We start from the raw sequence: 12,313 nt of genomic DNA on the forward strand, positions 1-12,313 counted from the left end.
CCGCACACCCTCCCTGTGACAAGCCCCCAATGCTTGGGAGCGTAAGCACACCCACAGTACCCAGTCTGACCCTCTTGCCTCTCACCTTTCTAACTTCATACCCTGAGGAGACAGGCGCTACTTGAGACTACCCCCTGAGGGTCCTTCAGGACAGGTAAGCCATCACTCAGGCCACTCCACAGGTGTGCTTTTCACTTGCACTTTGAGTCAAGCGTGATTCTCAGTTGTCCCCTCTGACTTGTCCTATTAGTCACATAGCTTCCTCCTGCTGCGTTTCTCAAATTATGTTACTAAAAATGTACCTGTTGTGTTTAATCTTAATGCTACATTTTCTTATTACTATCACTCTTACACACTCTCAAAGAATTGATTCATACTAAACCAAAACTGCAGATTTGCATGGCGACAGGTTTTAGCACTGGGCTATGAAGCCTTTCTTTGTTGCTTATGGATTGGAATGTGTTCACTGACACTTTGGTGTAAACTTTCCGCTGTGCTTTTTCAACTGTCTCCCATGTTTGCTGTGACAGCACCATGTTCTCTACCTGTGTCCTTTCAGCACACTTAGGTAATTTCAAACATATTGATTCCCAGACCCCTGACACAGCCGGTTGCCATGTCTGAAGAGCATGTGCTTGGCGTTTAACAGCCCAAGGTTATTTAAAGGGATGTGCTAACTTTGCCCTTTTCACTGCCCCAATAAATTCTATCTGCTCCGCTGGGTCTTTGTGCGTGGCATGGATGCTTGATGTTGACCAATCAATGCCCAACATGCAGCCGAGGTTGCCTTGCTTTTTCTCTCTCTCTCTCTCTCTTGTTATGCATGTAAACAGGTTGTTCTGATGTGCCATGTCTCCTGTGACTTTTTTTTTTCTTGCCCCTCCAGGGGCAGCCATGTCACAGTTCTCTACCATGACGACCAGGGAGAGGAAAATGCAGGCAGCAGCGATCTGCAGGGAGGTCCAGGGCCAGCAAGGTAGCCGGTTTCATTTCCTCCTCACTTCCTTGTTTTCCTAATCCGTCTGACCTCTCAGTTTCTCTTGTTGCATCTTTTCTTGCTTCTGTTTCCTCGTCCCCCCCCCCCCCCCCCCCCCCCCACTCTTTTCTTTTTATTGCATGGATTAGATCCCAGGCACATTAATTGTAAACACCAACCACACACTGGGTCCTTCACTTTATAGAAGGCATGAGCCCACCATTTTCCAAGCGCACCAGTTGCCAAGCCTTCCCTCTTCGACCCTGACTATAAATAAGCAAATGAATACTTTTATGGGCCAAAGTAACTAATCCCTTTGTCGTTGTCCTTTGAGCACGCTATTTCAGGGCGAGGACAACTGTGTGAGGAAAGGCAGGGGTCTGAAGGCTACTGACAGCTGAAAGATATTCTGGCAAATTATGTGTCTCACACTTGGATACAGGCCTGTGACATCTCCATGATCAGCATGCAGTAGCTCACATGCAGAGCAAACCGCAAAACAAGCACCGAACATGAGTGGATCACGAGGGAAGATGATTCCTCGTTCATCATATTGACAGGAGTACCAAGTCAGCAATTCACACAGAGGTTTTTTTTTTTGTTTTGTTGATGGCATTGTGCTTTTATTTCTGTGTATTTGTATTCAAAGAGAGTGTGATAGGTATTTGTAAAATAAATGTCTTGTCAGAAAGATCGCAGTGCTGAACACACACACAAACGCATACACACACACATCTTTTTTTGTTTTTATCTCCCACTGTCTAGATACAGAGATGGATCTTGGGAAGAAAATGAGCGTGCCTAAGGACATCATGCTGGAGGAGCTGTCCCTTGCCTCCAACCGGGGCTCCCGTCTCTTCAAAATGCGCCAGAGACGCTCCGAAAAATACACTTTTGAGAGCTTCCAGAATGAAAACAACCAGCAGCTCAGTGTAAGATGAAACGTTGTCAATGAGATCTTAAAAGCACACATGCACTCTCTTCAATATTTGAATGACGCCGATCCATTTTATCTTATGAAAACAAGCAAATAAACGACTAAAATGCATGCAGAACTTTTCCTTCAAACACACAGCCAGCAGTGCCTTACACTGCAGGAGTGTGTTTTCATCGTGCATGGTCGCCTGCATCTTTATCTCCATCACATGAAAAACATTTGCACAATACCTCACATCCTGACCAAGTGTAAGTGGGAAAGATTAAGCACTTGAAGTGTTTATCTGACTCATGCTATAGACGTGGGCCGGCTTAGAATAGTAGTAGTAGTAAAAGTCTTCCAACAGGTCATAAGCAGCTTTATTAATGTTCCTTTGTGTATGGATGGGCAATGTGCCAAGTCGGCATTTTCCTTTCCCAGCAGTACTTATCTTAGCATGACCTGGTCGCCCATAAAGCAATTAACGTCCAAAAGCTCTCAGTAAAATTGAATCAAGATGAACTAACTAAGTTTCCTCTTTGTTACATCTAATTAATTAACAGCACTAGTTGTAGTCACTTTCATTCAGCTGTGCGGTGGCCTTGTGTACTTTTCGATGCCCTCTTGAAGACCATAAATGAAAAAAATTATTATGCTCCAGGGTGGTTTTTTTCTTCCTAATCTTTGAAGTGAGAAAGGCTCACATATCTGGGGTTGTTTATTGCTCGAGGCAATGGAGTGATTATGTTTCTAGTTGTCAACATTTCCTGAGGAAATCCTGGAGTAAATCATCATGAATGTCTTTTAGAGGGATGAAAGCTGGATCCTCAGATCGCAGTGCATTTTATTCCAACCCAGAAAAAAATGTTTCTGTCCTTCTGATGTTGGGAGAAAATGGACAAAGAGACCATGTCTCTTGTCTGTGTGGGAAACATGTAAAACCGAGGTCGGTTAACTGCTTGTGGGAAATACGGCCTCATCTGTGCATGAAAATAATGTTGTTCATTGTACTTGTCCAGAATTTTAATGCAAAAATGTTTCTTGGTATCTTTCAAATATAGCCGAATATTTCACAGAATATAGGGAGTTGGGACTTCCTTAATAGTCGTTTTTACTTGATAGCTGTCAACACTGTCTTTCTTAACATTTGGCTATAGTTACCATGATGTTGCCAGTTTAGCCCAGGACATTTATCAATCATGTTTTTCAGTGTCTCTCCTTAGCTTCTGTTTGGTCACCAATTTTTCAGTGTGGAATCTCGCTCTAAACTTTCATTGGCTACTCTGTCTTTTCTAGTTAAAACAGCAGCCTGCTGCGACAAAACAATAGTAGAAGGAGTCAACCATTAAAGCTGCAGGCCAGGCAGCTATAGACAATAAGCCAAGGCCGTAACTCCCTCACTCTGCTCCATAAAGCAGCAAGATTCATGTGATCATTTTTTTTTTGCAGGTTACGAGCAACCCCTTTGTTTTTTGAAACATTTCAAATGATTTAAAGATGCCATTATTTTTATTTTAACAATGGCTTAAATGACTGCCACTGCTCTGCTGAGCGTTTTAGCGTCTTTCAGCTTCCACATCTTAACTGTTTTGGTTTGCTCACTGCTTTCAAGTTGTTTCCATAGTAGCAGGACAGTTTTTTTTATCAATTTAAGTTGCCTTTTTTTAGCAACTTTCACTCAGTTTGTCATGTTTATGAATGTTCAGCTGTTGGTTGCTACATCCACTTAAAGGGTGAACACCAAAGAAGTGTCAAAAATGACTTTGTTGTTGCTATGGTAGCCACCAAAACGTCTTGCATAGCGTACTATATCTTTTCTGTGCTTTAAAAAGTGAAGACAGTAATGTCCACATGCTAAGCTCAAGGTTGCAATCCACAAACTAACAGTGGCCACATATATCTTACACAGGTCAAATTACTTGTTTCCAGGTAACAAAACAAAAGACCTGAAGTGCTCAGGAAACTTAAAATCTGTATTTCCAGAGCAACTAACAACAGGGTTAAAAACTCCAGGAGAGCCATAACATGAACCTTCACTTCAAATTGTCACTTTTTTTATAGCGCCACTGACCTTGTTGATCTCTATTTCAGAACACAATGGCTTTCCAAACTGAGAATGGTAACGCTGCACACAGCGAGAACAACTTGGATGTCAACCAATCACCTGAAGTGACAACTGACACACCAGATGCAAAAACGGTGCCAAATCCAAGCAATATTGCCCCAGGTAGGTAACACACGGTGCACTCACTGCTACACATTTGGATGCATTTCACCCAGCAGAGATTCACTGTAACTAAAAGTTTGCTATCAGAATTCCTTCTGTTCAACTCCTGATACTGGGTCACTGTTTCTGCAGCTGCTTTTTCATAAGCTACATCATATTCTTGTAGTTCTTTAATATACATATATTTTGAATGTACAGTACAGCTCCTGGAGGACAAGCTGTGTGGATGTGCTCTGCACAAAGTACTGGATGTGCCAGGTTTTGATAAGGATTCAACTGTTTTTCATTGTTTGTACTCACACAGGCTTTGATCATTTAGAAAAACAATTTCTTCTGGCCTGGAATCTGCTGGCCTCAGGCAGAATTTGATTTTTACTCTGCCTCCATGAGATGTCTCTTTCTCTTCATTCTTTTGTTTCATGCCTACTCCTCCACATTCCCTTCTTTTTTAACCCTCCTCTTTTTTTGCAATCGGCTTCAACCATCGTTTCAAAAAATTTGTTAAGTTTAACCCACGGGAAGTGCTTCCTGTTTGCCTCTCTGATACCATCAGCTGTGCACTAACATCCTCCCTCGTGTCTCAATTTTGCCCAGTTGACACAAAACCGATACTGATTTAAGGATGAGAAGGGTGGGGTGTTATTTCTGGCCCAGACACCACCCTACAGTGTCTGAATGAAGTCACTCCAGCTGTAGCAGAAATTAGGCCAAAGTGCATTTGGTATCAAATGGTGAGAAAGCTTAAAATAGCATGCTCATGTAGCCAGTGATGCATGTTCCATGTTCCTGTACTGGTGGCAAAATTTAGCCAGAGTATATTTGTATACGTGGAACACTAGAAGACGCTAGAATCAATACAGTTGGTGTATAAAACTCTAAACTGTGTAATAGGGCATATTTCAGATTGATTGATTCAAAAACATGATGCACATGTCCTCTTGCTCTGTCCCTGTCTGGGTGTCTGGGTGTGTAATTGTCCCTTATCAACCACAAAAACATTAGTCCATGGCCTCAGAAAATCTTTTGCAGAATGTTTTGTAATGGATTCCTCCCCTTTCCAAAAAAAAAATCTGTAAACTTCCCTACAGGTCTGTTTGGTCTCTCCTGCTTCCTCCTCAGGGCAAAACATAAACTCAGGAAGGGGGATTGTTCATTGTGAGAGGCTAGGACATGACACGACGCCCCGTGTTATGTAATGCCTGAGCTCGCAAGCCCCCCCTGAGTGAGGCGCTGGCTTTTGAAGGATAGTGCTTTGGATAGGCCTCTCCCATCAACAACACACAGACTAAGCGGGGAGACATACATGCAGGCGTGCACATACACACACACTCAGATATAAACAAGGGGAAGCTGTCCTTTGATTTCTTTTTGCTGTGAACTTTAACAAAGAAAAAAAAGGATTAAGTCAAAAGAGGTTACAATAGCCTGCTATTAAACTGATATCAATTAATCTGAAATTTGTTTTTTTTTCTGTGTACTGGCTTGTTGCTGTTCAAGAATTAGAATTAGTTTGAATTGCGTGCTTAAATTTCATTTATTATTAACAGTATGTGGAGGAATGCCTGACCCTGACCTGAAGTAATATGAATAATGTATTTATAACCTAAAGTACTGCTGTGTAAGTTGCAGTTCACATATCTACATGTCTGTAGACAAAAATAAAGTGTTTGACCTTTGACCTGGTTGATGCATCATCATGTCCTATGTAACATTCAAGTGTACATTTAGGTTTGCCATAAGCACTGTATGTAAAAGTGCATGTTGTGAGGTCATGAAAATCAAATCAGTTCACCCTTGAGTGCACCTTTGGACTAAATTTAAAGATATTCCTTCAAGGCATTTTCAAAGAGTGGGATGAGAACACATAAATGCATACATACATACATATAGATAGACGTACATACAACCAAAAAACATGATGCATCTGGACATAGTGTGTAAAAAATATACAATGCAATAAATTAAATAGAAAAGATCATGCCTGTTTTATTTTGTATCTTACTATCTGTGTATCATTCACCCAGGATATGGAGGTCCTTTGAAAGACATCCCACCAGAGAGGTTCAACATTACAGCTATGCCAAAGTCCTACCACTCACCCTGGGAGCAGGCCATTATCAATGACCCAGCCCTGGCTGACACTCTCATCCCCCGTATGCCTGAACTGGAGCCCCAACCAGACCTACCAGGGTACAAATGCTTCAACAGGTAATAACTGCACAGGTGGAAAACTAGTTATTAATAACCTCAAATCTAGCGCATAATTTTGAATAAAATTCTTTAAAGTGAGACTATAGATGTATTGAAATCTTCTAACGCTGTAACAGCAGCAGCAGCATTCATTTTTTGTATAGGCTCCCTTTGATTTATCATGCATGCAAGAGCTGAGTGAGCATCCCAAGTACTGTCCTTCACCGAACCCCTAAAACAGTCCTGCTCACTCTAAGCTACTGTATCTTAGAATATGTCCCCTGGTCAAATTCTTTGCTTGCAATTAGTTGCATCACTTCAAATGTCACTGCGGTTTCTTTCATTAGCACATGACGGCTGCTGTTAACACCATCTCTCTGCCACCTCCAGGGTGGCAACCCCTTTCGGTGGTTTCAGCAAGGCACCCAGACCTGCTCCCATCAAGCTCCTGGAGGTTGACCCTCTCCCAGAGCTTCCGGAGCTCCAGGGGGATGCCGAAGTAAATCGACCCTCCTTCAACAGATCTGCTCTGGGCTGGGTGTCAACGGGCAGTCCAGTCCTCCCTACTTGTTCCCTTGAGCCTATGCTCATCCCTGAGTCAGAAGACCTTTGAACCCATAATGAAGTCACACAGAGATGCTGTCTACTTAGTTGCTTCACCCAAGATTACTGTGGGAGGGGTGACATTTCTGTCAGAACAGAGTTGGGGTGAGAACAGAGAGTAGCACCCTTATGGGTGTTGCTTGTTCAGATTAGCATGTATGCAGCATCTCAGTGATGTTAACTATTGCACTGCAGGGAAAAATAAATAAAGCATCTTGTGTGGTGTACATGGAATACATGGAATTTGTTGTATATTAATGTGCATAAGAGTATTTTATCTTGCAGTTTTTGCTCAATAAAGTTGGATCAAAAAAATCAGACAAATTTCTGACGTTAACTCAAAAACAACAAAAACAATACATATTTCTACATTTGGTAATATTATAACACATTTAACCACATGACCCCAGGTAATAATGTTACGCTGAATTGGTATGAACTACACTGAAGGCTCACTTGAGTGAATGATGCCGTGTCGGTGTGCTATGGTCCTATGCAAACCCATCACTTATCGTATCGTGTGAGAGGCCAAAGATGCATGTGAGCCGCTGTAACACACCTCAAGGTTACACTGCCTGACAAATCAAATCTGCTTCTGTGACATGAGCGACTTGACTGATGCATCTCTCACCTTTTGGCTATGACCAGTCAAATGGGGGGGATTGATGGGAGAGCAGCTTGATGAGCTGTGCCCACTTCTTATCTGTCCCTCTGTTGATCATTACAATCATTAATAAGTCATCTTAGGGGGGCAGCTCTAAAGTTGTAGGTTGTACAAGGGATACACAGTTAATGTGCAGTGAGTGAACAATGTTTTTATTCAACATAATCCAACCAAAACAGAATTTTATAGAACAGAACTAGAACCAGTACTGCTAAGCTAGCATGCTATCATTCAGACTTTGGGACTTTGCTCAATTCATGTGCCATTTATTTAGAGCTTGATTTCACCCTCTATGGCGACACCTGTGGCACGAGGCAGTAATTATGTGCTCGTTTTTTGGACCTCACTTCCTAGAGTTTCAAGCGTGGCAATGGCATTCAATTAAAAAAATTAGTGCCACCTACTGTATGTGGCAGAAAGACTGTGGTATGAAAATGTAGTGAAACAAATTTTAATGAAAGACCATTCTTAAGCATGTTTGCTGTAATCAGAAAATTTGCCTCCACCACTGTGGCAGTCCGTTGCAGCTTTGTCTTACAAAAGCATATGTTAAATTTCAATATTGATGTTGCCAAAACATGAATTAGGAAATGCTCCTCTGATTTGTTACAGCCATGTGGGTTAGTCCAGCATCAGCATTCCTTGCCTCTGTTGGAGAGCCTTTGGAATGTGCAGATCCCGGCGCCACTCCCTTTCTGAGTCCTGCTGAATTCCTCTCCAGGAGACCTGTGTGTACAGCACACCGCCCAGCGTCTGACAGTGCCAGCCACTCTGCCAAGTACCACAGTAAATATCAAGCAGTGTTTATCAAGCGCAGGCATGAACTCTCTTTGAACTTTGAATGTGGCCATTATCAAAATGCAACAACGGAAATATTATTGGCAATAGCCGCCAACATAGGCTGAAGGTCGGGGAGCCAGACGATTCGATTATTAGTCTCTAACTGCAACCGGTTTCCCCCTCAGGCATGTTTGTCTTGGCATGAGATGAGATGGCACAGTAGGCACTGGACACTGGAATATTAGCCTGGTCTAGAGACATTTGATTGGGCCAGTGTTTAGAGTGATTGTCCCAAAGTAAAAGGTTGAACTTATTTGCTGCAGTTCCCTCTTGTACTGTCCTTGAGCAAGAGACTAAACTTGTGGTGCTCAACCCTCTTAAATCACTTTGGATAAGAGCATCAGGGAACGTTAGAGGGATGCTTTGTTGGAGCCTCAGTGAGCTCAAATCCGGCATATGGAGAAAACTAAGACTATTATAAAAACTGCAACAAGTACAAGGTATAAAACAAAGCTGTATAATGAACTTAATACATTTTTGTCTGAGCAGCTGGCATTGTGTATCTTCATCAGCAGTAAACAATAGACTGTGCTGCTGTTGCATTCACTGTCATGTTCTTAAGCTAAAGTCCCCCGGGTTTCCATCTGCACACACAGCACCAAACACTGAGTGTGCACTGCTCTGCTGACACAGACAACAGCTAAAAGGTTGAGCCACTTGACCAGCCAATATCCCAGAAGGATTTCTTTAAGTATGCATGGGTCAGGCTGCAAAACAAATGTGCTGTGAAATAACAACTGCAAGGGCACCGAGCTAGAGGAAGACATATGGTCCCCTCTAAAGTTTGCAGACGCACTTTTGTGAAGTAGGTAGAATTATTTTTAATCATATTTTCCACCAGATATGTAAAAAAAATCTTGGATTAACCTTGTGACATTGTTTTAAAACAACCTCCTGACTCAAAAATCCACAAATACCTGAGAGCTAATCTCGCACGTCAACATTTTAGTTTATGTCTTTCTTATTTGCTGACACCCACTGAGCCTGATGGATGGGTGAGGCAGGTGTTCATTCTCACAGGAAAGTGCAAAGCCCAACGGGTTATCTAAAAATATGAGCGAACACAAAGAATTGCAGGGGTCAGCAGGGTGGTGTTGAGTTGCCGGTGAGGTGAGGTGAAGGGGGAGACGGGCACGCATTCCAAGCCTGAAACGAGGTGAAATGACGCAATAGGTCTGAGGAAAAGTTTCAGTCTATCAAGCGTGAGGTGGGTGAGGTGCCTGAGCGCATGCTTTAGTTTTGTTTTTGTGACTGTGCGCCCTTGTGGATATTATTTAATTGGATTGTGCTCCTTTTTTTAAAGGGAAAAAATGGTGGTTGAGCAATGTGCACCCATTTTCAAATGTGGAAAGGTTAAGTACACACAGAAATTCACGACTGTTGAAACCCTTTCATGCAGGATGCACACAACTAGGCTAGTAATTAGCCTATATGGACAAATGAACATTCAAAATTGTGTTCCTGTTTACTTGCAAAAGCCCTTGAGACCAATTAGAGCTATGTTCTCACTCAGTAAAACAGCCTCTCTCTTTTCCCTCAGGGGGCTCATCTATATTCCTGACTGGTCAATATACGTTAACCTCCTCCCTTTGGTTAATTGTCAGTCAAGAATTATTAACCTACAAGTGCTAACACAACAAGTAACTAAACAAACTGTGGCGCTGACACCATCAGGTGAGAAGCAAAATGCTCTTTTCTCATCTAATAAAGCTCAGATAGAGAATAAAATTGCTTTACATGTGGTTAATGAAACGATAAGGAGGAAATAGTCCATTCTGATAATGTTGTTGGAGAAAGAATAATTAATGTGCCTTATCTCAATGAAGCGTATTACTGCACTGAGGGGATGGCATTCCTACCCTGTGTGCTGCAGCTACCGTGGATACAGCAAACACAGCAGTGAAATATATCACTATCACCCCTTTGGCTGCACTCCAGAATTAATGTAACATGGTCAATTGCCAAAAAATGATGCATATGTCATCTATTTTTCTGCAATAAAACAATGAAAAAGGTCGCTCTTGGTGGTTAGAATGAACATTTTAGTCTCCCACCTGCTTTATTACAATATGTACCCAACCTGGGACATCATGCTGCATTTGTGGTAATGCTAAGTCATTACGCTAGAACACAAATACATAGGCGAGGTACGGTATTGTTTTATCTTATCAGGCATGTTTTTTTTTTTTTTGCAAGCTCTTATTTTGAAATTTGACTGGACCAAAACCAGAATTTCCAGATCAAGACATTTCCAAGACCATGTTGACTGAGATATTACCGAGAAACCTGAGGAGTGCTTTCATTCCAAAAGAAGAATTCCAAAAGAAAAAAAAAAACAAAAAACTATTCATCATCACCTAATTTTTAATCCCTGTTTAAATATAGCACAAGTTGCTTCAGAGGCGTCGCCTCCCGTGGCCCCCATTGTGGCATTTGAGCGTGTCTAATCTCTTACATAACAACAGGGTATTCACTTCTGTCTGTGTGCTTCCTCATTAGTCGTAATTCAATAGCAACACAACATAAATGGTGTTCTCAGAAAAAAAAAAAAATTACAAGCTTTGTTGTGTTTACTCGTTCTCCTCTGGGCAGTTTTTGGGCGAGTTTTTTGAATAACCTTGATTGGACCTTCTTGTATATTAAGATGTAGCTATACTCCCACATTTGTTTACTGTACATGCATGGTCCGCACAACTTGTGTCCTCACGTTACTTTTCGCTCGTACAAACTGTTCCTTTTCCCATGACACCACGCACATCCAAATGTGCATGTGCGCTCACAAATATGCACACAAACTAGGCCATTTATTATTACTCACGGCCAACACAGGAGCAGATTAAGTTTACATTTTAATTAGATGATTCAATTTTGCAGTTGCTATTACTAAAGCAGAAGAAGAAACTGTTTATCATTCAAATTTACTTTCCCTTGTCCTCTACACTTCCTTCTTTGACACTGATCAGTCAACATTTGTCTTTTAGGAGTTAAAAAATGCTGTGTAGTTTTAAGGCACTTCTGTTTCCTGTTGCGCCTGTGGGGTACAGTTAGTATAGATTGAAATGCCCGACAACGGTGCTAAAAATATTCCATTTCAAATGGCAGAGCACATTTGAGGTGAAATGGAATTTAGCTGCCCAGTGACCCAGTTAAAACTATCAATGAATCTATACACTGGTCACAACATGAGTTGACTGAGAAAAAAAAAAAACATTGGAAAATGATTTTTAAAAGGTGCCGTCCTGATGAAACTGCAAAAATGGCCACACAAGCACAAAAAAAGGACATAGTTTTGTCATTTGAGCTCTGTTTACTGTTCACTGTGTTCAGCAGATCTCTCACTGTTCACTGGGGCTTTCTCAAGGTGAGGAGTCAGAGCAATGGTACCAGCTCTCTGTGGGACGTTCACTGCCCGTGTGCACTGTCTCCTTGCAGCGCTGGCAAACTGTCTTAATCTTAAATGAAAATGCCCTTCACTACACAATTAAACCTGTGTAAGATCAGCAGCTGTGAGATGTCACAGTAATGCACAATACACAACTGATATGTTGCGAATGTGTAAAAACAATGAGCCCATATTCCACAGAAGTCATTCAAAGTGCACACCGGCCAGGCGATGATGTGTCAGTGCGATGATACAGTCATTTTTAGACTGTTGGCTCAAAGAAAACTCAGCAGTGCTGATGGGGCACAAATTGTCAGATTCAGCAGCTGGATTACAGGCTGTCCTCCAAGGTCATCAGAAAAAGAAAAGTTTACGTTTGTGGAACTTGTTAAAGGCCTGATCTCTCTGAGCTTGTCTGATCCAGCCATCCATAATTTATACAGAGTACAAGATATTCAGTGGCAGCACTTCAAAGGAAGGAAGCCTATACAGCCAGGGTGGGATTGTCCAACATC

The 12,313-nt window shown here is 41.8% G+C and overlaps 1 protein-coding gene across 1 annotated transcript; it reads left to right on the forward strand.

Moving 5' to 3' along the window:
- On the forward strand, positions 1-7,139 carry myoz2a (myozenin 2a). The gene is made up of 6 exons (XM_028429223.1): positions 1-154; positions 887-976; positions 1,742-1,908; positions 3,984-4,119; positions 6,144-6,327; positions 6,700-7,139. Exons 2-6 carry the CDS (start codon positions 895-897, stop codon positions 6,920-6,922), a joined length of 792 nt encoding a protein of 263 aa, XP_028285024.1. The 5' UTR covers positions 1-154; positions 887-894; the 3' UTR covers positions 6,923-7,139.
- Positions 7,140-12,313: the final 5,174 nt, after the last annotated feature.

This window comes from Parambassis ranga, chromosome 18, assembly GCF_900634625.1.
Source record: "Parambassis ranga chromosome 18, fParRan2.1, whole genome shotgun sequence".
Taxonomy (NCBI): domain Eukaryota; kingdom Metazoa; phylum Chordata; class Actinopteri; family Ambassidae; genus Parambassis; species Parambassis ranga.

What these genes read in the sequence shown, in the direction of transcription:
- myoz2a (XM_028429223.1), top strand. Translation starts at nt 895, where the DNA reads ATGTCACAGTTCTCTACCATGACGACCAGGGAGAGGAAAATGCAGGCA. An exon ending in TCCAAGCAATATTGCCCCAG is followed by an intron (nt 4,120 to 6,143) that starts GTAGGTAACACA and finishes TCATTCACCCAG; the next exon opens with GATATGGAGGTCCTTTGAAA. An exon ending in GGGTACAAATGCTTCAACAG is followed by an intron (nt 6,328 to 6,699) that starts GTAATAACTGCA and finishes TGCCACCTCCAG; the next exon opens with GGTGGCAACCCCTTTCGGTG.